A 27,875-nucleotide genomic window follows, 5' to 3' on the forward strand; every position below is an offset into this window, starting at 1 on the left:
GGTATTCTTATCACTAAAGCACAGGATGGAGTCTGGGCTTCAGGGTTTTAGGCCTCGTTAATTGCATGTGGGCACTATTAGAAATAAAAACACTGCCAGTTTCATGTGCTCTGTAGATTGGCTTGGGCAAGATACTTACGAGGACACCACCAGTTTAAAAATCACCCTTTTGTTTAAAAATGCCTTACCCATTATTGTTGTAAGTAACATCTAACATGTCTAGAATTGAAAGAGTCTGGAAGAAACAGTGCTATTCCCCTTATTTTCCAGTTTGTTTACTTTGTGCATTTGACAACTTTTTGTGTACAGTCAGTTTTCTTTGTGTGGATCTTTGATATATCAGCATGGAAACTCCCCCCCCCCTTTTTTTTTAAAAAAGAAGTTGGAATATATGACTAAAATGACAAAATTTTCAGGGAGACTAAGGCAGGCAGAGGAACTATAACTGCTTTCACACATTTTATTTTCCTCCATCTGAAAGTATTTCAAGTTGATGATGTCTAAACAGGGTGAAATTGACCCAATGCGTGAGTATTTCAGCCCATAGGGTTCTGGACAGCATCATACAGAGGATGCTGCAATTAATGGTGGAGATAAGTGAGAAAGCTCTCTGGTCCTTTGGGAGCCAAGGTAGAATGAGAAAAGGCTTCAGGTTTATTAGATAAATATTAGCCAGAGGCTGATACCAAAGATGAAGCCTCCTGAACTAATGTGCAGGTACAAGAGCTTGGGAAGAAGCTCAGCATACTCTCCAGCTGCTGGAATGGGGTTGGTGCCCTAGTACCTCTTGTGGAGTGTGGTTTAGGCCTCCTCTTTTTGTATTAGCTCCTTCATAAACATTTGGTGTCTTATAAACATTTCAAGTGCTGTAGATACACTTGTAAATACTTGGAAATTCTTTGATGGATAAAAGCTGCTATTTATTTGCAGGTATTATTATTGAGTTTCACCCTTAATTCTGGAAACAAACTCAGCAAGCCTTGACCTTTCCCTGCCTTTATTCATTGTATCATCACTAGATGCAGCAGCAGAATCTAATGAGCCCCTTAATAAATTGCCCAAGACATAATTGAGACCTTTGGTAAGGAACAGATTCAGCAAGATTAATTTGATGCCATCATTCACCCTTTTCTTGATATCTGCAGTTTCATAAAATTAATCATTATGAATTAGAGCTTTCTGGTACTAACTTCCAATTTTTGCCTTGCCATGTAACAAAAAATGCCCAATTTCTGTTTCCGAAATCATCCTGAGTGCGGTTTGTTTTGGCTACACTTGCATTTAAGTTGTGTTCAGTGCTGTTTCAACTGCATTTGTTGCATATATCCTTTGTCAACAATGGGTATATTTTGTTAATGTAGACAAGGTTTTTGTGTCCCTTCATTGCAGACAGCTTCCTGGTCTATTTTATGACTATCATACAAAACACATTTACTTTAACATAGCTTTTGAAAATGTTCTAATACTTTGTATAATGCTTATGTACAAAACAGTTCAAGAAATAAAAGTGAATATCTCCCAGTGCCATGGTTTGCTCTTGGCCTGGGAGAGTTGGGTTGATGGTTTAATTGGCGTGTTTATTTTCTATGAACTATGCCAATTAGAAGGATTTTACTGGGCCTTAAGCTATCATAGGCTATGGAATACTGGGTAGCATGTCAAGCTCAGTGCTTTGAAATTCACCCAGCCAATGTTGGAATTAAATTTTCCTCTGCAATTTGTCAATACTGTATTTTTTGTTTGATGCAAATGGAAATGCCCCTTCTGGCCCTGGTTTTGATTTTTTTGGGAAAATGGTTGATCAGCATTTGTTAACACAAATGTTACTGTATTGTAATGGTGATTGTTTGGCACAACCAAAGATCATGGCCTTAGTGAGTTTGAAGGTGCTGGTTACCTTATATCCATTAGTTCAGCTCAGTTTGGGATGTCATCTATGGGCGTGCTTTGGAATAATGCAGCACTGCGCCCAGCTGGTCCCACAAAAGGGTTCTTTAGTCTGCTTTATTGCATGTAGGTGAGAAGACTAGATTAAAATTCATATTTTTCTTGAACCTGTAAGGTTCTCTGAGCTGTGGGAGTGTAACAGAAATTTGGTATAGTGTTCAAAATGGTCCATTTGTCACATTTGCAAGAACAATATGATTTTTAGATAAAGATCTAGAAATAGATAAGGATTTGGTGAAATTGCAGTGGTCACAAATATCATTAAATATTGAAAGGACAGTAGATCATGACATTCATTGCTGAACTATATAGGCCTCAAGTTTACGGTCACCAGATGTTTGTTTCTTCCATTTCTCCTTTGCTGAGGGTTAGAAGCTGATTAAATAGATTTATGCTGGGAAGGTGGTGGATCTGCTCCTTAAAATTAACTCTTCCAGAGAAGTCTGCAATAGGTGATTGCCTCAGTTTTCTTTAGCCAACAGCTTGGTAGTCAGTATATTTAGCTGAATGTTTCTTGGGTCTGTTTTTCCATTTAGCTGTTGGGCACTGTTTAAATTAGATTTCCTCAGAAGTCCATTTTCAACCTGTAGTATTAAACTCAGCATGTGCTCAGCCTGCAGTAGATATTGGGCTTTGTATACTATACAGAAGCTGTCTCTGTCACGTAATACTCCACCAGTTGGTGGTGCTATATGCGCCTTGTTTTCTCTGTTACTGCTTTCCTGAAATAGTGGATTAGTAGAACAACTCAGATCAAACATGCTTTTCTTACTTGGAAATGTGAGATTCACTCAGGTTGGTAACATTGAAGATGTCTCTTCTGTTCTGTAAATACCAAGGAATGAACATATGTGCAAATATACACAGTACAATGTATTTGACTATATTAACTTTTGTTGCACACCTTCTTTTGTTATGCCTTTTTTATATCTGGGATCTAGCAGCACTTATTTATTATTATTAATTTATTGATTCTGTGTGACTAAGGTAGTTTAGGAAAGGGCATATGTTCCTTTTTAAAACAGAACTTATCATTTTAGTTGCTAAGACTTAATAGAAACTTGTATCAAAATAATACAGCTCACTTTTAAATTAAAACAAATCATATGGTCTGTCAAAATTACTTCCTCATTCAATAACCATGCAACTGTTAAGATCCTTCCTTGGTATAGTGAGCACATTCGAATTCTGATGTCTATTCAAAGGATCTGTATAGTATAATTCTGACTGCAAACACTAGCTGCACTTTGGTACAGCATCCTCTTTTAACTCTCATATTTCTGCTTGTTGTACACTTCCATCTGTGAAGTTACCAAGGTCTTTGCAAAACCTAAGCAATTTCGTTGTATGTGTATGTGTGTAGAGTGCTATATATGGTTGTTTATGTTGCTTTCAAACATATTGTTTGGAATTTTCTAGTTCTGCCTATTGACTGTGCTGCTCTTCCCCCTTAACAGTGACTGTGTTCTTAAGCACTTTGACTCCAAAATTCTACGTTGCACTTACAGTGACTTCATCTCTTATATCTGGACTGATATTTGTAAGTAGATTCCTCTTCTCACTAGAGCCTTTTGCATGTCTCTTGTTAAAGTGAGGATGCAAAAAATCGCTTCTGTTCTCTGACCTGTCTCTAGGTGGTGTCCTTATGCTGTAAAAGAAACTAAGACTCTTCAGGCATTTTTGATACACAGTACTCTGTCCATTTGTTACCTTATCTTATAGCTGTGTTTGTGAAGAGGGTACAGCTATGGTTCCCACAACACCTTAACTCTGAATTTCCTGAATCTTGTGCTAAGGGAATCTCAACCTTCAATATTGCATGTAATTCCTTTGTTTTAAAGAGTAAAAACTCAGTCCCTTTCCCAATGGATAGTTTGCATCACAAAACCACTGCCACAACTGGCATTCTCTCTTTGGCGGTCTCAGCAGCCAGACCAAGAAGACTGACCACCTCTCACTGTTAGAGGTTGTCCATTCATGTCATGGGTGAGGCTGTGTGCAGAGAAGGCTTGCGTTGCTGCCACGCTGTACATTTTCTTTGGACAAATTGACTGCCTTGGAGAGTGAAGGCCTATCTACATGTTTCACTAGCACTAAATTCACTAAAAGTTACTTAAAAAGAGTGGCTAGTGGGGGAGAGTTATAAAAGAAATTATTCTTGCTGAATTCTGGTAGGTCTTCAGCCTCCTGAAATCTCAGGCCCTGATCCTGCAGTCAGAGTTATGTGGCTAGATCTGGTTTCAGGATAAGGACCTTTTGGATCATTCTTTCACTGTTAGATAGCACACACAATTACCAGAATGTGCGGAAGCTGTGTTTAGCAGACTCTTTTTTTGTGGCTAATATTAAAAGAAAAGAAAAATCTTTTTTTATGCGAAGGAAACAATTTGTTTACTGTAGCCTCAGGAAAAATGTTGTTTGTGAGTACTGAATGGGGGATTGGGAAGAGCTGTATACGAAGGAGATGGATGTTATTTGCCCTAGTTGTTTTACATGATTCAGATACAGAAAAATCCCAGCTTGAAAGAAAAAACTGGATTTTTGTTGACATTTAAAATGCATGAGTTGTGATACATTTCACAATAGGAATGCCATGTATTTGAATGTGACTTCTCTTCATACTGATGGAAATACCCAGATGAGTTCGCCCAGGGTGGTCCTGTAATGTAATGCCTGGAGATCATGATATCTAAATGCCTCATAAGGCCTAAATGAGGAAAGAGAAACAAAATAATACTCTTGACCTTAAACTTCTCATAAAAGAACTAAATGACTTCCCTGTGTGGACTTGGACAGGCTATTGACAAAGCATATTGCAGGTGATACAAAATGGGCAAAAAAGGTGAATTTGGAAGAATGAAACCCAAAGTTATGCCTATTCATGTAGTCCTTATTTCCAGGGGTAAGGTCCCCTTAACTGTGTGCTAAAGTAAAGGCTGCAGGATCCAGATGCCTTATTTGCTTTTTTGGATGAAAATCCATTATTTGGCTAAAATCTGACAAATTTCTTAATGTTTTTTCTTTGCAAATTGTGTGGAGAGACTCAGGTCTCTCTCGTTTAGTAGAAGGAGATATAAAATATTGTTAATTTTTGTATAGATAAATACCATCTTTAATCAGTTGCAAAGGGATGTCCACATGGCTCATGTTTGTTTCATGTCTGTGGTGTATATTGGAACCTTGTTGTCTAGTGAAACTCCTAGGTGCAATTTTTCTCCTTTTCCCATTGCAGATATTCGAATGGTGGTACTTCCAAAAATATGGCACCTCTTTCATTGAGCAGGTGTCTGTGAGCCATTTGAGGCCGCTCATTGGAGGAGTAGAGAATAGTCCTCCAGTACCAGGTTTTTCAGCCAACAATGGAGAAAATGAGGCAAACAGGCAGAGTTTGTCAGGTAATCGCTTCTAATTTTTGGTTTTGCAGGGACATGTTAAGTGTCTTCCCTAAACCCAGAAAGATTTGTTCAAAGTAGTTGGATTTCTCTTTTAGAATGCTTTTGGCTTCACTTTAGTGCCTATAGTAACAATCAGAGAAAGATGTTCTCTCATTCGGGACCATCAGGATGAGAGAGTTGCAAAAGTAAAGGGAAATGGTGATGGAAATCAGTGAAGAAAAATACGGAATTGCTTGTGAATATTGTTGCATTTATTTGAACAGCTGAAAGAAACAACCTGTGTATTGCCTAGCATGTTACAAAATTATTAGATGTAAGAGTCTAAATCAGGAGATTAAAACACAGTTTGAATGCAAAAAATATACTGAAACACACCACTTAATTGTCCTAGTAATCTCATGCTTTTGCAGACACCAAAATTTTACAGTTTGCAGGCTCCAAAATTACACAACATGAGTATTGCTTTGGTTATTCTCGTGCAGTGTTTAACTCTTCTTCCAAGTGCTTTTGTGTGACAGGAGTGCTGAAAATCTCTGGCTTTGCACAAAGCATGGCCAGCAGGAAGTGATCAGAGAATTCAGAAGACTTGAAGTTACTGGATTTCACAGAAAGGGCTGTAGCTATTTAAAGACAAGGGATTAGTTTTGGAACTCTTATTCAGAGTTGAATTAGTGCTCTTTCATTTTGCAGAGTGCAAAGTATGGAGAAACCCTCTCAATCTTTTCAGAGGAGCAGAATATAGCAGGTATTAATTTCATTTTATTTTCAGTGTAATAAGAAGCTGTGGAAATTAACTTGGAGCCTACACACACCTTTTAACTTGTTGCCAGAGCTCTCACCCTTGCACTTCTTGGAAATAATGAGCATCATGGGGAATTGCTGGGATATATACCAGTCCTACACTTAAAAAATATCTGTCCAGAGTTCTAAGCACCTTCATCCCATATTAGAAAACAAATATTCTTGCAAACAAAATAAACTCTGCAGCTTCCCCAAAGCAAAGAAACAGCTACCCCAGTCTCTTTGCAACCCTCTTTCCCCAAAACTCTAAGAAAAGATCTGAACTTTGCAGCATCCCTAAAAGCTGACAGATTTGGGGTATTTTATTCAAAAGCTGGAGGAATGAAATTTGAACTAGTCTCTCATATAGAATGCCCTCCTGGAACCACTCTCCCTTTATATTGAAATGGCTATAGCATCTCCATTGACCAGAAGAGTGACAGTGTTGCACAGGGGTAGAGACATTTCTCAAACAAGCAGTTTCCAAGCTATTTGGGGCTTTAAGATAAAAAATCATGCATTGCACTATCCCCAGAAAGCCCTGTACTAGGCAACTCTTACAGGTCACAGAACACTGGTGTTGCAAGCTTATGATTAGAAAATGTGCTTCGGTGCTAGCTTCAGTTTCTTAGGACATTGGCCATCCTGCTGTATTTCAACTATTAACAGCCGATGTTGAGACTTTTCTTGTCTTTTGCAAAAGGTACACGTGGGTGACTGGGAAGGAACCGCTTACATACTACGACATGAACTTGTCTGCTCAGGATCATCAGACCTTTTTCACATGTGATACAGACTTTCTTCGGCCTTCATATATAGGTACTAGCTATTTCTATGTGAAACCAAGGGTGTATTTGTGAAATCTGGAATGGTTAGAATATCTAAAGTGTTAGAAATATTCATTCTAACGTGATCCCAACTACTGAGTGGAAATCTATAAAGTAATAACTGCATTATTTTGCAATTTACGGATTACAAAATATATGTTTAGTGATATGCTTCTGACTTCAATAAGGAATGCAGTCTAGAGGTTTAAAGCTATTCCTAAACTTTGCCATTGACTCACTCTGTAACCGTGAGCAAGCAGCTTCACTTCTTATGGCTTAGTTTACCCATCTGTAAAACGGAGACAATGCTAACCTTTAACTCATAGAAGTATGGTGAGACTTCACATTTGTCTAAACACTCAGATCCTTAGATGAAAGACACACTGAAGGCAGAGTGTTAGGTATTTGAAATAGTAAGATGTGAAAATGCTCCTGCTTTTGCAAAAGGAGCTGTAGACTCTGACATGCTTAGTATTTGGTCTCCTGGAAAATGGTCCCCTCAGCAGCATTCTGCCCTCAGTACTATTGTTGGTCATTAGTTCAATACTGACTCAGGAGGAAGAATGCCAACCCTGCTTCCACTAGATCTTCCTTGGAGTTCTCCCATTGAACAGGCTGACTCAGACCCTGCTTAACTTGAGATCTGGTGAGTGTTCAGCTCAGGATGGTTTGGCATTCTGAATTCAGGACTAAACCTCTTGCCATATAGTAGATCTAAGGTTGCAAGCTTGTTAATATTTTAGAATAGATTTACATTTGTTAACAGATATGGTGAAAGACTTGTTTTTGTTTACCCTGTTATTTATAGTACACTTTCAGATGTTTGAAAATAACATCTTTCCTTGTTTGTCTTCAATTAGTTTCTTATTAAACTAGCCCACAGGACTTTCCCTTTGATTACAGCACTGTTACAGTGCTGCATAGTTTGGTGAAAAGGAGTTTCTTGTGCCGTCTCTGCTGGCTGTGAGGTTGGCTGTGCATCTAGAAAACCAAGAATTTTAGGATCATGCATAAATTAACTGTTGAAGTTTTTTTTCTAATTAAATATTTTTAAAACCTGGACTGTTCTCCACTAGTGCAGTATCTTTAAAGAAGTTATCAATTGGTGCCGTAACTAATGAACAGTCTTGTCTCTTTAAGTGTATTGTAATGTTACAACATTGTAGCACTGTTAGTGTGCCCTACCTGGCTATTGTCAGATTAGGTGTGAACGCTTATCAATTTGTCAAGTCCAGGAAGTGTTAGCTGTCGGCTAGCTGGTGACATGTTTGATATGAGGAATGTATTTTTGTTGCACAAATGGAGTATATTGTCTCGTCTTTTAAGCCAAGACTAATATTTTGTTTCCAAAGGAAAACTCAAACATTTTCCACATTATTCTTACTGGACAGTTGCAGGTTTTGTTCCAAAAGAAACATGTATAGATTCTCCAGTTTTCTTATCAAACTTGAGAGAGGCCAGATATTCAGTTCCATGAGCAAACAGTTTTGGAGTTCTTTCAGAAATGATGTTGGGTATGAAGACTCTAATTCTGCCTAGGAAATGGCAGTGGTAAGAACATTGCCCTTCCGTGCTGGTTAAAGTAGGCTCTTACATTTGGGTTCCATTTTATCATAATGGGGCGAGACATTGTCCAGAGATGTGCTATGTTGAATTGGTTCTCTTCCCACTCCTCTTATTGCTGTAATTCTTTTGCAAAATATTATAATTCAGACAAACCTCCTCGATTCAAACATAGTTTAGATAAAGAGCATGTTCGAATCTATGCATATTTTTAGCTGCTTCATAGCACCTTTCAGCAAGATGATAAACAGTAACGGTGTATTTTGAATTGGCTGACACATGGTAGGCCACTTACATTTGCTCTTGCTTTCTAACCCAAACTTTAAAAGGAATTGCTTAACCATTTATAATCTGTTAAGAAATAGCTTTAAGAAGGCATTTACTCAAGGATTTACGAGAACAAAACTGCACCAGAACAACATCGAGCTTTTTTATCATATCTTTCCTTAAATGAAAAGTGTTGTGGATTAAAAAAAAAAAAAATTTCATGCATGTCTGTGGCAGGCCACTGTCAATGCACCCAAAACCAGTGTGCACCAATTGAGTAATTGTACACCTGTCTCGTGTTTACAGGAACTGTGTGGTTTGCATATAAAAATGAAGTTTTAAATGAGCAATGAATAATCTCCTTGCAGATATTTCCATGTTAAGAGGAATTTGTGATCTAATCAGATGTCGTGATATTCTGCTGGCGGTGGAAGAAACTTTCCTTGGGATTTAAATCTCCTTTTGCTGCATGTGTCTGAGGGAAGAATAGAGTCAAGCTCAAAGTGCAAATGACTCTTAATCAAGTGGAGCTGATGTATAAATAATAAAAGTATTACTTCTTCAAAAGCTCTAATTTTCCTGGATGGCTAACTGTATATTTCATATATAAGCATTTCTATTCATGATCTGTTTTAAAACATTTTTCCAACAGTTATGCAGAAGGCATGGCGAGAGAGAAACCCTCAAGCCCGAATCAAAGCAGCATATCAAGCTTTAGAGTTAAATAATGAGTAAGTTTGAAATTAATATAAACATAAATCTAAATTCTGGCATGAAAAACCAAAGCGCTTTACACTGGACACAGTGTCACTTTTTGTTTTAATTTAGAATTAGCAAGAAGAAATGTCTTCAAATAGTGTGAAGGTATTTTCCTGAATACATCAGTTAGAAATAAATGTGGCTATCAGAGTACATTGCAGCACTTGGCTCATGTTTGATTAAAAGATAGCTTTTGGCCCATCTCTCTCTTAATTTAAAAAAAAAAAGTATATTAGTTTGATTTGTACCATTTCTGTCTTTGATTCAGTAGAAATAACTTACATGAGGAGAAAAGTCCTTATTCTGAGGTGAAACAAAATAAATCTCCATATGCAGTCTTGTTGTTGCAATGCCATTACTGACACACAACAATATTGCATGCAGTGGTGTTGTTGTAATCAGACTTACAGCTTTCATGGCCACAAGGGACCATTTTCATCGTTGTCACGCTATCTTGCATTGTTTTTGAGAAAATAATTTTCCTTGCTGCAACCAACTTTTTTTTTCTGTTTGGGATATTTGCCTTAAGTTCCTAAAACTGTAAATATTTCTGTTTTCCTAGCACTTGCCACTTGACTGTAGTCCAGTGAATACTCTGCTAGGTACACTGTATTTCACGGGGTGTTTGATAAGAGTTCTTACATGCTTAATTTTAATTCATGAGTAATGGGTTTTCATAAATGTTTAAGTACTATACTACACACAGGACAAAACCCCAAGGTACTTTCAATGCCATTACTTTCTTGAGCAAAAATCCTTACAACTGACTTCCATCTGAGTAGTGTGTGGCTTTCTTTTTTTGTTTCCATTACAGTTGTGCCACTGCATATGTCCTTTTGGCAGAAGAAGAAGCAACGACTATTATAGATGCTGAAAAGTATTTTAAGCAGGCACTAAAAGCAGGAGAAACAGTTTACAGAAAATCTCAGCACTGCCATCCCCAAAACTCTCAACATGAAGCGCAACTTAGTAAGCACCATTGCACTGAATAGTTCAACAGATATTTTTCTGTTTGAGCACAAAAACAAACTGAAAGAAATGATTGTTTCTAGGGTAGCTGTTGAAATCCCAAACCCTGATAAGAAGAATAATTTGTTAGTACTTTTTCTATAATTACACTTTAGCATAATGTGCTGTATGAATTTTATATGGCCTGTGTATGAGTAAATCTATTTTTTTTTAAAAAGCAGAGCTTGTAATCATCACAGTAGCATATGTGACTCTGCCTTGGTGGGCTTCCGCATACACATAGCACTGTATCTTAATGTCTCGAGAGAGACACTGGTGATGAGGAATAATAGAAAGATTAGTAAGGGTTAATGGTGCTATTCATGATTGGTCACTGGTTTTATCCCACCCAACAGGTGGAGAGAAACTCAAAAGTTCTTGCCATCTGATGGGGACCTAGCTGAAATGAATTGTTGGGTTTGATCTTTTTCTTGGTGGGCCTGTGCTAGAATTTTGGCTGGGAAGGTATAGGTGATTATTCCATATTCTTACTTCTTTCTGCTGCTGGTTAGGGAAAGGGTGTTGTGCATTCTTTCTTGGAGAATGTCATCTCATGCCATTTTAGGCATCTCTCTTTTGGAGAGATGTCCACAATACACCCCACAAAAATTTTTTATTACTCCCTTTCTACAACTAAGCATAACTTAACACTTTAAAGTGCTACAAGACTCTCGTTGGTTTAACATGAATCGTAACTTTGAAAAATAAAGATTGAAAGTGAATTTTTAGAATGGAGATTAATTGTTTTATTTTTCACTCAGGAAGAGACACCAATGTATTGGTTTATGTGAAAAGGAGATTAGCCATGTGTGCAAGAAAACTTGGAAGAATAAGAGAAGCAGTAAAAATGATGAGAGATGTAAGTCATTTTAAATAAATGTGAACAACTCAGATTATTTGGACAATAGAGTTCTTAGTTTAAAACCATACTGGAAATGGTGGAACAATTAGGTTGTGACTGAGTTTCATAGTGAGATATGCATGTTTTCATCAAAATTTTAATTCTTGATATCTGTGAAGTGTCTATGTACATAACATGGCTTACGTGTTTAGAGTTTTACCTTCTATTTATGTTTGGCTTGATGATTAACTTGTTCAAATAGCTAAACTCCATGCTTTGTACTACGGCACCTTGTTTCTTTCATTTGTCCAAAGTAGATCGTAAGTTATTTTTACACAGGCATTTATTACTGATCAAACCAATGTGCAGCTAGCCAAGTCAGGCCGGGAGCACATTGTGTGACCACCTGGGAAACAAGTGTACCGAGCAGATGAATATAGAGAAAATTATGGTGGTCTCTTTGGTGATGGGGACAAAAAGAGGAGGGAAGAAGTAAAGAATGAAAAGAGCTTTAAAGGAACATCAGCCATTATTTTAAGTTATTTAAACCATTGCATTAAATATTTATGTACTCTATTTTATCTGAATGCCTTGCTAGATTTATTGAATAATGTGATTATATTTATCATCTAGTTTGGCTTTGCAGCTCAAAGCTGATAATTTAGTAGGAATGTTAAACAGTGAGCAAAACAACTCTGGAAAATGGATGCAATTCTGAGATTTTATTTTGGAGTAATTTATGGATATTTGCTTTGCTTAACAGGTTGAATGTAAGTAAGTGTGTATTACACTGACAGGAAGAATTTACATGGCCTAATATGGGTTATTTATCAACTAATTTTTTTTTCTTGATTTCCACAGAAAAACTAATTGAGGGCTTGATTTCTTTGGGCTTTTGTGACCTTGCATAATTTGAAACATGAATACCAGACACATCTTATTTGGCTAAATTAGATTCTTATTGTTGGTCTTATATTTTGGGTTATTGTGCCCAAACTAACACTTTAATAAATAAAGGCCAAGGGGTTTCTCTGTTTTCAAACTCTCTCATGGTAAATTTGAATAAAATGAAGGTATTTCTCTTTTCTGATATGCAGTTAATGAAAGAGTTTCCACTTCTTAGCATGTTGAATATTCACGAAAACCTTCTGGAGGCGCTGCTGGAATTACAGGCTTATGCTGATGTCCAGGCAGTTTTAGCCAAGTATGATGGTGAGTGACATTTATCATGAAACACAAAAACATTCATGATTGCCATGATGTATGTTAACATAGACAAAGCGTGTGATGTATATTCTTCAAACCTCAGCTTTAATCCAGGAACAAATGTAACTGCTCTGTGTAGTGGGGGCAAAATGAGCTCCAGGAGCCCTTCTTTTTAACCTCTCTTAGGTTCCTCATTGTTAGCTCATTTTTCAGCCCTTCGCAGTCAGTACACTGTTCCCCCCACCCGAGTAAGCAGTGTGAGTCAGCAGAAAAGAGGCAGTCTTCCCTGCCACCCGGACTGCTTTTTTCATATCACTCCTTGATCCTGTTTGCCAGAGAGATCAGGACTCAAGCATTTGGTCCCTTACGTTGCAATACGTTGCACAGTTACTAGTCCTCCATGCTGACCTGCTTCCAGTATACCATATTCTTAGATATTCCCCAGTGGAGGAGCCTAGCGATTTCCTTAGAGTTATATAATGCATAAAAGTTTAACATAGCAGTTTTTCTTCTGGTCAGGGGATCAGAATGTTACACCAAGATCACTGTCAAAACTGTCCATTAAACCAACTTCGGAGAGGAGGCTTGTAGACATAAGGTTTCTGTCAACCTTGCTCGCACCCAGGTGTCAGTGGGTTCTGTGATGGCTCTGTTCACTCGTGCTCCAGGGAACAAGTGGCATGTTGTTCTTGCCAAAACCTAATGCCCAAGTATATGGCCCACTCCAGGAGTGTGCTGATATTATGCTTTGTGGGTGTTTTCATTAGCATGGTAGAAACGTTTATCTGGTCATAGGGTTTTTTTCATGTTGACTTCAGAAAGCTTGACACTTATTTTATTTGGGGGGGCACTGATTCCTTCTAAACATCTGGAACAGTTAGGATGAGCTTCAGAGAGCTGTAAGCTCAGAAAAGCTTGTGAGAAATCCTTCCCATATGGTATTTGCCAGATGCTTGGCTGGCTTGTTACATGATGGACAAGCCTGGGAGAGGTTTTAAGAAACAGGAGTTCAACTGTACGCACAGACTAGTATTCAGGAATTTATTTAGAAACAGAATGTTTTGTCCATTTTGACAGTAACCTTGTACTGTAGAATTTTAACTCTCCTAAAGACACTGTTAGGTCAAATTTGGAACCAAATTTAAGTTTTGTATAAATTCAGGTTTTACAGAACCTAAAGCCAATAGATATTTTTTCATAGAATAAGAATAATTAAATGGTAAGATATTTTTAGTTAAAATCCCCTGTATTATTTGTAATTCAATGTTGAAAGGGGCTAGTGTATGGGAACTTGAAAATGAAATTTACTAAAATCTGGCTAGTATATATTAAGGTTAAGAAATGCAAAAAGTAAGTTAAAGGTTAAAAATTATTTGTTTTAATACTGAGTAGTGTTTAACACAGCTAAAGACACTTTCCAAAAGTGTGTAACCCACTAGTGTGCCTCTCAGTTTTTCAGCATCATGCTTGATAACTATGTTCAGAAATGAGTGGCGAGGGACAATTCCTTACCTTGCAACTTGGACTATAAAACCAGGGGATTTTTCTGAAAGAGGATTTTGGGGACTAGTGCGAAGCAGTTAAGGAATTGAAAGTTTCTAGTCATAACTGAAATGTTCCAGATGTTGAATTTACTGTATGGGCCATCCCAAATGCAAATCACTCAGCTCAAAGGAGAGAGATTTAAAATGTTTGTCTTTCTTTAGAACCCTAAAGTTAACTATTTATTGTACCGTAGATATCAGCCTTCCAAAATCAGCAGCAATATGTTACACAGCAGCACTGTTAAAGGCCAGAGCTGTTTCAGATAGGTAAGTGAACGCACAAATTACTGAAATCAGTGTATGCTGCTAATCTTGAATTATGGTGTAAAACAAGCAAACCCTAAATCCCATGTGTAGCATTTACATCTCTGAAGACAGATTATTTCTTTATTCATGAGCAAATGTCCAGAATTATTACTACTATTCTCCTGCTACTCTTAAAGTATAAACGATACCCACAACTAGTCCATCCAAATATCTGCTATTCAGTTTCTTAGCTATTCTGGATTTTAGGTGGTTCACTCTTCCTATGCACGTGCTGGGATAGTGGAGCGTGTGTGTGGAAGATGGATGTTTGTCTGGTGCTCCCCCTTCTCTGTTTGCTTGCTGACTGCATCCCATGCTAATTTTAACTTTGCCTCTTAGTGTATGTCATCATAACAATCTTTAACACTAAGTAAATTCTCAGCTTTCAGTCCAGTTTCCATCTGAAAACTCCAGATGGAAAAGTTTCTAGTACTTTGGGGAAACTTTTCTAGTCACTTCAACATCTTGTATTTGTTATGCTCCAGAGAAAATCTTTTCATAGTGCCACTTGGTTTTCAAAAGCTTAAGATGCCTTTGGCACATGAGTACGGTTGGTAGTCAAAATACCTGTGGTGTTTAGCTGCATTAAGAGCAAAGCAAGGCTGAGCCAAAAGTCTTTTTCTCATTGTCAACAATCAGTCTTTCCCACACTTTCTGATCAGCTTCAATCTTAAAGTATCATTCTCGTTTGCGTTTTCTTTAGTAAATTGTTCCCTTTGGGCTTTCCATGCAGGTTCTCTGCAGAAACAGCCTCCAGGAGAGGGCTCAGCACAGCAGAAATCAATGCTGTGGAAGCAATTCACAGAGCTGTGGAATTTAACCCTCATGTCCCTAAGGTAAGAACGGACTCGTTATGGGACCAGTTCATTTTACAATCTGAAATACAGTCACTGTTTGCAGTTGTTCTGGATCTGGAACCTCGCTACCCCTGTGGAACTAGTGACTACTTCTCTGTGGTTGAAGTAGGCTGATGATAACTCATGGAAAACCTGAGACTTCTTGAAAATCCTGGGTGAATCATAGTGTAGATAGAAATGACACCCTCCACCACTGACTGCTATAGTTAAGGTTGCAAATCAGCTTCCTTTGTATCTTCCTGTTCTTGCACATTTGTAACTTGAAAAAACCTCTTTCTTTGGGGTTGAAATTTTCCAACTTTTGAACTTAATTTTGAACATAGTTTATAAAAAGAAGGTTGTGCTTTGGGCAGTTCATAAAATGTTGATTGTAAAACAGAGGTTAAGAACATTTGAAAATACACTCCAGCACATGTTCAGTGGAAAACATAAAAGGCATTTCTAAACATGGATTCAGTACTCGTATGTGGCAGAGGCTGTTTGGCTGCATGGTGAAGGGCCCATACAACTGAGCTGATTTAAATAGGTAAAGTCTGTTTAATTGTCACTCTCCTGCTGCTGCTATCATCCTGAGAATCGGTGTCCTAAAGGAATTAGCACAGGGCTAGAACGCTAGACTTCCTGATTTAGTTTTCCTAATTTTTCTAACTTAGTATTTAGGACTTTCCCAACGTTTAGTTGTCTCTTAGTACACCAGTGGAGTAGGTAAAAATATAATTGTTCCCACTTCACAGATGGGGAAACAGGCACAAAGAGTGGAAATGACTTTCCCAAAGTTCTGTGTTAGAACTAGGATTAGAAACCATATGTCCTTATTGCTGTGCGCTCATAACCCAATACAAGGCACTTAACGTCTGTCAGTTTCCCCATCTATAAAATGGGCACAATACAGGTACTTGCCTAATGGGTATGGCGTTTGCTAATACTCAGCTTCTTGCTGGGGAAATTACAACCTCTGAGGGTATGCGTGTCCACAAAAGCAGATATGGATGAAAGCGGTTCTGTCTGGCAATTTTATGATAACTGCGTTGTTGATGGAACATCCCTGTTTAACCCGAGTTTAATTGAGAGTATAATTACTGTTATGTTGGTGCAAACTGTTCTTGAATTAGAAATCTCTTCAGGCAGAGTAGCAAAATTGCATGCCCTTAATAGTAGCTTCTCTAGCTAAGAATTTCAAACAGTGAATTTATTAGATCAAATTCCCTGTCTTTTAACTATAAGTAAAAGCTTTTTCTAAACATCTGAAATTTTTGAGTTTGCAAGTGCAGATAAAAACTGGACATGTAAAAAATTAAATAATCAACAGCAGGAAGCAGATGTCTTCCCAAAAGAATGGCTGCATCATTATTTTAGTCCCTAGTTAATTTATGTACCAATCTTTCTTAAAAATTTCTCCCACTTGTAAACAAACAAGTGTATGGAACAATATTCCCATCTAAGGCAAATCGCACAATATGTCTAGTTTAGCGCAGAGTGCCTACTGCTGCTGCAGCAATAATTATGTACTAGAAGAAATCTGTCTGCTGCACAAAGCTAGTGCTTAAGGACTCAGAAGCCACAAAACAACTTCTGGGAGAAAAGGTTGAATTGGTTGCATTTTCATGCTGTTTTGGCTAGTAAAGGCTCTGTGATCTAGTGATAACAGGACTAGAAGTCAGGAGGGTATTGAGGTCTCGTGTCACCTAAGCTAGTGACTTGCTGGAATATCTCGGGCAAGCTACTTCACCACCTTACACACCACTCGTTCTACCTGCAGACTTAGGCAAAGGCAGAAGATTACTCTTCTGAACCTTTTGGCAACCATCTACTTACCGGAGAACTTCCCCGGCTTATTTTCCTGAAGTCCCCTGGGACTAGCAACTTCTCTGTGTAGTAAAGCCGTCTTTAACACTGTACTTGGTAACACTGGCAAGAGTTAGCATTAGTTTTAAAGAAACTAGTAGCAAAATGGCTATGGATATAATTGTTTAACATGGATTCTTTGCCATTTTCCTTTCTGGTTTTAAAGGGCCTGGTTTTCTGTAGCATGCATTTTGTTAAAGATGGAAATTTAGTGCAGTGGATTAATCTCCCTTGGCTGCAAATTTGCTCTTAAATATTTCATTAGCAATGATTGCTCGTGCAGGGCTTTGATTAATCTGAATATATAATAGCTTGAACAGTTCTAGGCTTAACCGCTATCCATAAACACACGTAAGCTGCTACATCCTTGTGGTTACATAGAAGGATCTTCTTAAAATCAGCAGCATATTTAAAATAGTGATGCCAATATGAGAAATAGCTTATTTGGTTATCACTTGCAGACTGCCTCACCAGGAGCTTTGTTACTGTGAGAATGTCTGAATCTGAGAAACAAGGGTCAGCGCACGCTTTTCATTCATCTTCAGCCTTTAGCAGAACTGAATGAAATATAAAACTGAACAAATGGGCTACGTGCAGCCATACCTGCAGCAGATGTCCTCGCTGTATCTTTAGGACTGTCACAGCTTTGAAAACTGGCTTACAGCACAAGTCCCTTTCCCTGCCTGACTAAGCCTCAGGATGCACAGTTTTTCCTGCTAGTTTGCACCCTCCCCTTATCAGGGAAATTTTCTTGAGGACTGTGGTAATTTCATCCCTTGAGTTGGTAATAGCTCATTTAATATTTATAGTACAGAAGTACTTGGTTTCCAGGATCAGGTCTCTGTGTGAGGTGCTATACAAACCACAGTCATGGTTCCTGTCCCAAAAAGCTTACAATCCATGCTAAAATTTCCTCTGTCTCTCAGGACAGTCTGCCTGTGTGCTACTGAAGACACTTTGTCAAGCAAGGGTAAGGGCTAATTAAAATGTGTAGTCTCCAAAATCCCTGAAGCTGAACATGCCTCTCCAAGGAGTAACTACTTATTTTGTTTCTCTAGATTGTTGGCAAGAGAGCCTCTAACCCTGATAATTATATGAGATTTCAGATCTTTAATTCGAAAACAGTGTGTGTTCATTTTTTCCCCTTGGTCTATATATGAACAGAATTAAAACCTATTCAGTTCTATGTTGAGGCTCATGTCTGCTAATACCTGAAGTGGCGAGGATATTAGACTTCCCCAAGCAGGACATGTGACTGAAATCTAGAGCAAGTTGGGAATTTTTTGCCTAGGGATTTTTCACTGGAAAATGTCAGTTTGTTGAAAAGGAAACTTTTCACGGAAAGATCAGTTTTGACAAAATCTTCTTTGTGAAAAGGGAGAGAGAGACACAGCCCTGCCGGAACTGCCTATAGCCTGGTGGTTAGGGCACTCACCTGGGAGAAGGTAGATGCAGGTATAAGTTCCTGCTCCAAATCCGGCAAAGCGGGAGCTTGAACCTGTCTCCCCCACATCCCAGGCAGAAGTGCCCTCACCACTGGGATATTGGCTATTCTGGGGTTGCGCTCTCTCTTTCTCATATACAGGTACATGTTTTGTCATGATAAATTTCAAAAGCACTAGGGTTTGTTCCAATGCACAATGAAAACAAATGTTGAAACCTCAAAATCTTTTATGAAACAGAATTCTTGTTTTCCAGCTAATCCTACTGAACTCTCAGCAACCCCTTTACTAGCACTGTTGATATATGCAAGTTGTAGTCTTGAAAGTGGAAAGATGGCTCAAATAATCATGAAGTCCAAATGAATGTAGCCATGAAGGTCTGAATTTATCTGTCCACTCTGTTCTGTCTGCCTGTCCAGTTTAATAGAATGTGCCCAGAGAAAGCTAATTGCTGAGAGAAATTGCTGCTTGTTCGCATGATTGATCAAGAGTGTAGTAAGTTCATTTCAGGCAGACTCAGACAGATTTTTCTTCAGACTGTGCCTTTAGGGGAAGAAGATTATAACACATTATCATTATCTAAAAGTTTTTTTATTTTGTGTATCCTTCAGTTCCTTCAGAGCCATTATGTTCTTTAAGTAATTTAATATAAATGTCAGTCAGCCTTCATGTGAGATCCGTTCACTGGTTTTGCAGACAATCAAAGAAATTAGTCTCATGTTTCAATACCTGTATCTTCAATAACTGATCACATATCCATTCAAATTGTTATTTGTGTTACAGTAGCATTTTAAAGCCACAGCTGAGGTTGGGAGCCCATTGTTGGTGCCCTGAAAAGCTTACATTCTAACAGACAAAAGGTGGGAGGGGAAATGGGCACAGAGGGTGAAGTGACTTGCCCAAGGTCACACAGCTGATCAGTGGCAAAGATGGGAATAGAACCAGGTCTCCTGAGTCTCCGTTCATTTTTCTATCCGTTGACCAAAATGTGAGTGCATAAGGTAGAAATCCATCTTTCTTTGCATTTAATGAAAGTGGTTGGTTTTGGGGAATAACAGCATGCTGTATTACACAGCATACAAGATTAACTCTAAGAAGGGAAGTGAGCAGGCGTTTCCTTTTCCTTTTATTGCATTGACACTTTGAGATGGATCTTATTTTGAAAGGGGGGTGGTCATTGTAGCGTATTATTTCGTTTCTACTATTAGAGGTGAAGCACTGAATCAGCTGTAAATCCAGATCCCTCTAATATATAATAACAGGGATGAAATACAGGCACTGAGATGTAACCAGCAGATGGCTAGGAAAGGGTGTCTCAGTATTGCAAATCTAAGTTTGCTGTGAATTGGGTACGTTTAATAGAATCTTTGAATAGCTTTTTCAGCATTAGTACCTGGCTTGTTTTTTATTACCAAAAAGTAAATGCTTAAATAGGAACTATAAGAAGTTAAGTTCTAAAATTTGCAATTGCATCTTTTATTTATACAGCAGTATAAATGTCCATGTCATAACACTGACAAGGCAAAAGATGTGATCCCTGCCGTGTAGAGCTGGCAAACATGTTGAGGCACTAATAATTACATTGAGGCTTCACCATTAATGCTACATTTTCCTTCTCGTACTGTTTAAGCACTTAATTCAACTGCCAACTAGTCACTGCAGAGAGCATGAGGAGTCATGTCAAAGGTCAGATATTTGAGACCATTTTCCCACAGCAGCCCTCTGCGAGTGATCCTTTGCTGTGTTAAAAAAAAAAAAAAAAATAGAAGGGATTAAAAAGGATTAGCAAGAATATTACCCTCCAGAGTGTAGGCCCAAGGCACTAAGAGAAGAACCTAGCCAGGCATTAAATGTGCTTTATTTGGCCAGAGCACAACCTCTGCTACATTCCTTCAAGAATCTGAATGGGAAAAGTTAAGTCCCCAAACTGGATTAGTAAATAATCTCATTGTTTGTGGCATCTTCTGAAATAAATCAGTGAGTTGGCTGCATTCTTATACTTCGGGAGAGAGTTAAAGGACTTGCCAGCTACACTGATCAAAGATGAGGATTAACTCTGGTCATTATTGAGTGGGACGCTATATATGATGAAAGGACACTTCATAACATGTACTAGAAAGTCAGAACATTCATATTACACGTGTAAAATTAATTAACATTTCTTAAAAACAAAGTTGAGGAATAAAACAAATTGGCTTATCTTCCTCTGCTGCATTTTTAAAAATAAAAAACATCCTTTAAGGTTTTAGAAAAATGTAAAATATTTGTTTAGAAATTCTGCAATTTTCATAGGGCATGTACTCAGTCTGGGGCTTGGCCACCTGTGGTTCTGAGCATCTAAAATTGGAAGTTCACTTCAGTGTGTGCTGCCTGTGTATTGGAGCACCATCATTTCTGCCCTCTCCCATCAGCATGTAACAGCAGTTATAGTATGTGCCAGCACAACACAGCCATGCATTAAGGGTGGGATTTTCAAAAAGTGCTCAGCGTTGATTTAACTCTACTCCCAGTGAAGTCAATGGAATCAGGCTTAGAGCCATGCTTGCTGCTTGTGAAAATCCCACTCTTCACTTGATAAGCAAGGATACACCTGGTAGCCTGGCTGTTAGCATTAGTTTTTAATTTGCATCTGCCACTTGGAAGCTAACAGGTATTAAACCTTTTAAATTGAAAGTTTTCAGAGGCAAAGGTATCAAGGTACAAATCAACCTAGACTTGCAGCAAGCACTTCAGAGTCATATCATTAGCATTGCTTTACAAGGAGCTCTTAACACATTTAAACGATAACTTCTGGGATAGTGTGTGTGTGAAGCACTTTCGCTAAATCAGTCCACTCCCCTTTAGCGTCCATGGGGCATGACTTGATGCAGCATAAAATGTGTATATGCGTGTGTGTTTCCCCAGATAAATTACCTTATGAGTTATGATCCAGGAACTACAATCCAGCCATAGAAGTATTTTATATCTCCTCATTGAAATAAAATGCAAATCCATTTTGATAGCATGTGTGTTTTTAACATTGAGTGAGAGAGCCCCAGTGTAGCAGCCCAACCTCCCAATTTTTCTGTATAAATAAGATCTGTCCAGAATTTATCAGGACTGGGCCCTAAATTCCTTTACCTCCCTAATGCATGAAGACCTCCATGTGTTATGCTCTGCTAATTTGGCAGAAATGGGGAGAAATCCTGTAGCATAACAAGGATTTGGGCATGGCTCCTGTAACTAAGCTTGCTTTCTCTTTCCATTTTTTACTTCTAGTACTTACTAGAAATGAAAAGCTTAATTCTACCTCCAGAGCACATTCTGAAACGAGGGGACAGTGAGGCAGTAGCATATGCTTTCTTCCATCTTCAGCACTGGAAGCGGATAGAAGGGGCCCTTAACCTGTTGCACTGCACGTGGGAAGGCAGTAAGTATCTTTTTTCCAGTGCAGTTAGCTAATCTCTCTGCCTTTTATTCACGTCATTCACAATTGGCTTACTTTAACCAGTGTCTGAGCTTCCTTTAGGCAACCTGGTTCAGTTCAGTTTCAAAGGGAGCTCAGTGCTGTTGTTTAGCTTCTTGCTGGAGATGTTTAATTGATGCCACCTAGAAAAAGGCAAAGGGATTTACCCAGGGGGATGCAAACACCTATAATCAATCGATACAGCTATTTGTATTCATAAGCAGGGCTCACAGCCGTATACTGAACTAACACTTTTGTGTTTCCTCCCCTCACGAAAGCTCCCCAGCATGTCTGTGGGCCACTGGAGCCAGTGCCACCAAACAGCCAGGATATAAAAAGCCCCATTGAGGCTGCAGCCGTCCGTACCTCGAGAGGGACCTAGGGCTGAGAACAGCCAGCCACTGACCTGGGCTGGGAACTGGGGGGTGGTCCCGAACAGGCGCTCAGGAGGAGAACTGTGTTAGCTTAGCATCTAGCTTGCAACAACTCCTGGGTTTGCTGCTGCCTGAATCAAGAGGGCAGGAGTGCCCCTGCAGGTTAGGGTGGGAGCAGCAGCAGCCCCCACAGGAGCCCTGGCACAGCATTAGAGCAGAAGTAATGTAAAATACAAGATGCAGCTTTTTCCAGTCCATTTCTAAATTTGCTTTCTTTGTGACTTTATGGTGGAATTTGGAGGTTTGATTTATACAGCGATCTAGCATAAGTATGACTGACTGTCTTTTCCTCAGCATTTAGAATGATCCCATATCCGTTAGAGAAGGGCCATCTTTTCTATCCCTATCCCAGTTGCACAGAGACAGCAGACAGAGAGCTGTTGCCAAGTAAGTGGCTATCTTGTTTCTAAGTAATAACTAGAATAAAATATATGTAATAAAGTTCCAGTTTGTCCTGTACTGTATTGTTAGGTGTTTACTCTCTTGCATCCTTAGCTCATGAACTTCTTGTGACATGGATTCTGCTGTTTGTCTGGTGTGCTTGGCTAGATGGAATGCACTGTGTAAAGGCAACAGCAGTATGAGTTATAATCCTGTATCCCAAAGGATCCCAAGGCACTTCACAAACGTGTGTGGTTGTGGGCATATATAAATACATATTAGATTCTTTCTCATTGAAACAGGAGCCGCCTCTGGGATGAAATAAACTATGTAACTGAATAGTGGCACTGCCCAACAGTCTAGTGTGGAGTGAGAAATGCCATGCCAATTGAAACAGTAAGAGGAATTTAAGGAGATGGACTATAATAATTTCTGACACCCTTACCAAATTCCAGTTTAGCTTATACCTAGATTGAGTGCCATCGGATCTTTAATGACCACTGGCTATCAGAAGCTAAGATTTCAATCCCATTTGGATGGGGTCCTCGGCAGCAGCAAAGCACACGTCTCTGCTTTGTCATTAGGTCAGGACCAAATTTTAGCAGATGGTGCCACCACGAGGTACTGAATTGCCAGTGAGTGTTACCCTATGTCATGAGGAGTTTGTAATAACATCACATCTGACAGGAAGAGGCTTCCATACCTGGCGCTTCCAAATTCGATTTTCCAACTTGGAGGACAAGAAAATTGGACTAGTCCTCTGTGATCACTTCTTTAAAAAAAAAAAAAAAGAGAGAGAGAGAGTAATGGATTCCCTGACACTTGTGGGTGGAGCTGCTTCTTTCATCATTATCTACAAGTAGCAGGTAGATTGATAATCATTCCAGGCTCTTTCATTAGAGTACCTAGCAGAACCTTTCTATTCATCATCCTTGGTTAACCTGTAGTTTGAGAAAATGCGTTATTGTTCCATAATTTGATTTGATTGATTGTAGCTTTCATGGAATATTATCATACATTACTATACATCAGCAATGAGACCTAACATTTGACACTGAAGAATGAGTCTTCTCCCTTAATTCATTATCCAGGTATTAGCCCACATATGTTGTGTCTGTAAAGCAACCTGAAAATAAACCACTAGGACCCTCACTCTGTGTGTGTGTGTGTGTGTGTGTGTGTGTGTGTGTGTGTGTGTGTGTGTGTAAGTCAGATTTCAGCATTCACTTAGATGATAATGGGGCTCTTGTTTCATTTTTTCTGCTGGTGGGATTCTAAAACTGGACTTCTACATCTCTGGAAATCTCAGCTTCTTTATGGAATAGCAGGGGCTAGTGCTAAAGTGTCAGAGGGATACAGCTGTAGAAAAGCAAACTCACATATGTGTGTTTCTATTACAAAAAGTGAAGAGTTCTATTTAAAATGTGTAATTGAAGTCTGCCCCCAGACTGCTTTCAATTATTCATTTCTCACTTATGCAGGATATTGCATAAGGAATTCCTTGGTTAGTGACCAGCCCGAAACTGTAAGCTTCCCAGCATAATTAAACACCAACACATGCACGTATTTCAACACGATCGCTCACGCATTCCTGCTACCTCTTAAATATAAAACTATCCATAAATAACACCTTAACATTTTATTCTGCAGCTTTCTTAAGAAGTCTTGAAATTTTAAAAAAATCAATTATTTTAATATATTTAAAAATAGAAAGTAAACCGAATTGAGGCTTAAATTGATAAACTTCAAATACAAAGCTAATGGTTCTAATGAGAGAGCTGTGACCATGCAGAAATCTATTTAGCTGTCTTTACATACCTTGGGCCTGATCCTGCATTCCTTGATTAGTGGCAGTTCTGGGAGCATAAGTATTTCTTATATTTTTTGTTTGCTTTTTTTCCTGCTTTCCCCACTCTTGTGTTCAGGTTGTTTGGTTCTATTTGCTCCTCTTTCTTGTTCCTGTTTAAAAAGCACCCTGTCCAACCAATATATTTCCTTAATATATGGTTTTGCACCATTCTATGAGCTGAACATGTCCCAATTCGGTTTTTATGTATTGAGGTGGCTGATGGAAGATGGAGTGTATTGCATGTCATGCTTCATCATGGGCAAGCCACCACTTTGTTTGTGAAATAGAGGAACAGCATGGGTATTGTACTAGTCTGCTGAGTAGCAGGGATGATTAGATGTCAAGGGGCTGAAATGAAAGAGAATCGTGGGGGGCACTATTAAGTTTCTTTGATTAGCACTTGTTTTCTTTTCCATTGGGGTCTGGCCTCACAGAAAGCCTTATGTATTTCACACAATTGTACTTCAGAATCTCAGCTTTCATTCCAAAATTTTTTTCTAGCCTTCATGAGTTACAAAGGACAGGTTGCATCGCAGATCGGGTCACATTTGCAGTGATCACTTCCTGAATTTTCAGGCACCCTGAAATAATAGCTCAGTGGTGCCCATTCATCTTGATTTAACTCGGACATCTTTAGATTTCCTTCTGCAGCATACTGAAAGCTGAAAACAGGCTCAGCATAAAATGAATAACGTAAAAATAAATAACACTGGCTATTGTGTTGACTATATATATTTTTCATATTTAATTAGTTCAAAAGTTACTTTTTTTTCTGGGTCTGCTCCAGAATTAAGTCTGGCCTATTGAAGAATACACAGGACCTTTCCATACTCAATTTTATGGACAGAACTTGCCTATTCCTTTTATTTAAAAACATTGCAAAATTGTTGGATAAAAAAGCTAGAATTGCAATAGTTCCTAGATGGTGACTACTTTGTGTCTTGAGCTGTGGAAGTTCCATATTCCACTCCCCAGAGCTGTCTAGTGAAATTATTTTGATTTGTTTGCCCTAAAAGTGTAAATAACAGTTGTGTACAAAATTTGTAACCCAGTCTTGGCACTGCTTTCTTTTGAGAGTTGCTTTGTCAATTGCTCTGAAATTTACTGTAGTCTGCCAGCTTGCCAACTTCTTTGGGAAGTTTTAACAGAATCTCACCATTTATATTATCTGATTGCTTTCAGGGTTATTTTGCTTTGTAGACAGGGAATTCTTAAGATAGACAAACATTACATAAAAAGTAGGAAAAAAATAGGAAGTTTGCTTTTTAAAACATTGGCATACACTATAATAACAGAATGTAGCATTTGTAACTGTTAAATACTTTGATTGTTTAAATTGGACCAAATGTTTTCATTGGAACCTTTATCTTGATGACATGTTGTGAATTTTATGTTACTTTCTTCTTTTCTGTCACAACGGTTGATTCCAAAATTTAACCCTGCAATGTGCTTAAAAATAAAGGAGGGGGGGAAAATGATGGGAGAAAGGTAGCTTTAGTGGCACTAATAAATAACTGTGGAGCAAAAACCATGTAGTATATGAGAAAATAACAGATCTTACCGGAACTAAGCTATTTAAATCTGCTTTGAGCAAATGTCAGGGGTTTGGTCTTGTGCTGCTCATAAGCCTTGCGTCCATGTATATGTCCTTCGGAATGATAAATCTAAGTGTAAAACACTGGCTGCTTTGCAATAATAGTTGTTCTCGTGGACATCTTTGTATAATGTAAACTGTTATGTAATTATGAGCTTTTGTAAAACAATCAGTGGATATTAAAATGTCAAATAACTTTCCAATATTTCCTTTTCAGCGTTTCATGATGTCTCCGTTTACCCACAGAAGGAACTTCCTTTTTTCATCCACTTCACAGCAGGGCTGTGTTCATTTTCAGCAATGCTTGCCGTTCTTACACACCAATTCCCTGAACTCATGGTCATTTTTGCTAAAGCTGTAAGTATTGTCTCCAGTCCAGGACTTGCTTAGAGTATTTGTGAGCTATTCAGACGCTGAGGGCCCTGTCTGTGCAGATGTTTTGAGATGCAGTAAATATGCATTCAGTCATGTGCTTCTGAAATTATTTGTCATGCAACTATTAAACTTGATTCTTAGTTCACTTGGACTCAGAGTTCCTTATTTTTTAAAAGAGTAATATTTAAAAATTATAAAGTTGGTTTCTGCATGTCAATCTTGTTAGATAATCAGTCCTGATTACCAATTTAGGAGCAACCTAGCCCTTTCTTTCTCTCTTGGCTGAAAGGGCTATGGAGAAGAATTTGGTTTGCAGATTAGTCCTGTGTATCACAGACACAGCTTCTGATTTTTAGTTTAAATTGAATTATTGGATGCAAAATTTTCTGAATTTTGTGTTAAAGGCTCTTCAGTAACTAATGAGTTAAAACCAAAGCCGTGGGAACCTTTAGATTGTAAGCTCTCTGAGGCAGGGACTCTGTGGGGCACTTTGAAATGTGCTAGATAGAGAGAGAATATCTTGCATGTCTCCCGGAGACTTGATTCTTCCCACTCGCACCTTTTGTTTCTCTTTGTGGTTTCTCTCCTCTGTCTCTGCCAAACCCAGGTAAGGTTGGACATAGTGATTACCATCCTTCTGGCTCTCAAAAATTGGTTATGCTGCTCTAAGAGAGAAGGAAAACTACAGAGCAATACAAGCTGCTGCCCACCTTGCTTATCCCTCAAATAAAAATAAGAAAACCAAAAACATGCTGCAGTGTGCTTAGCCTCCTCTGAAGCATGTGACTCATATGGTAGCTTGTAGCACTAACCACAGAGCCACTGAACACGCATTAAATCATTATTCTGTAACTAAAAAAACCTTGAATAACTTAGGAAGGAGAGAGAGTTAGGCTTCTTGCTGTTTAGCAGTTCAGGTAATGAGACAGACTGAACAAATATGCAATCTTATTTTAAAAGTGCGAAGTTCTCATGAAATCCTTGTTTTGCTGGCATTTCTGTTCTGTGGCATCCAAGCCATGCAGGTCTGAGAGCGGGGCCCCATTTCCACGCTGTTCTGTTAATCTTTATGTGGGAAAATGTAGTTGGACATGCCAGTGACAAATTTCTGTGTTGCTCATAATTGGCTGGCTTCATGGCAACCAGGGTCTAACTATCTGCTTGATTAATTCTTTAAGGACTGCATTAGCAAAGTTGTATGATTTCCAAA

At 38.5% G+C, this 27,875-nt stretch overlaps 1 protein-coding gene across 4 annotated transcripts in view; it reads left to right on the forward strand.

Annotated features, from left to right (window-relative positions):
• The window catches only part of ST7L (suppression of tumorigenicity 7 like), a 52,142-nt gene that overhangs the window by 953 nt on the left and 23,314 nt on the right, over positions 1–27,875 (forward strand). For all 4 annotated transcript variants that reach the window (XM_067558794.1, XM_067558795.1, XM_067558797.1 and 1 more), the window contains exons 2-14: positions 3,405–3,487; positions 5,180–5,342; positions 6,033–6,087; positions 6,826–6,941; positions 9,432–9,510; positions 10,353–10,507; positions 11,308–11,405; positions 12,485–12,599; positions 14,332–14,404; positions 15,177–15,279; positions 21,846–21,996; positions 22,761–22,853; positions 26,508–26,647. In XM_067558794.1, coding sequence (XP_067414895.1) covers positions 3,405–3,487; positions 5,180–5,342; positions 6,033–6,087; positions 6,826–6,941; positions 9,432–9,510; positions 10,353–10,507; positions 11,308–11,405; positions 12,485–12,599; positions 14,332–14,404; positions 15,177–15,279; positions 21,846–21,996; positions 22,761–22,853; positions 26,508–26,647 — 1,424 coding nt within the window. The remainder of the gene's footprint in view (positions 1–3,404; positions 3,488–5,179; positions 5,343–6,032; positions 6,088–6,825; positions 6,942–9,431; positions 9,511–10,352; positions 10,508–11,307; positions 11,406–12,484; positions 12,600–14,331; positions 14,405–15,176; positions 15,280–21,845; positions 21,997–22,760; positions 22,854–26,507; positions 26,648–27,875) is intronic.

The sequence above is a fragment of the Emydura macquarii genome, unplaced genomic scaffold (assembly GCF_026122565.2).
Source record: "Emydura macquarii macquarii isolate MOO-44397 ecotype Brisbane River unplaced genomic scaffold, CSIRO-AGI_Emac_v2 contig_2184, whole genome shotgun sequence".
NCBI lineage: Eukaryota > Metazoa > Chordata > Testudines > Chelidae > Emydura > Emydura macquarii.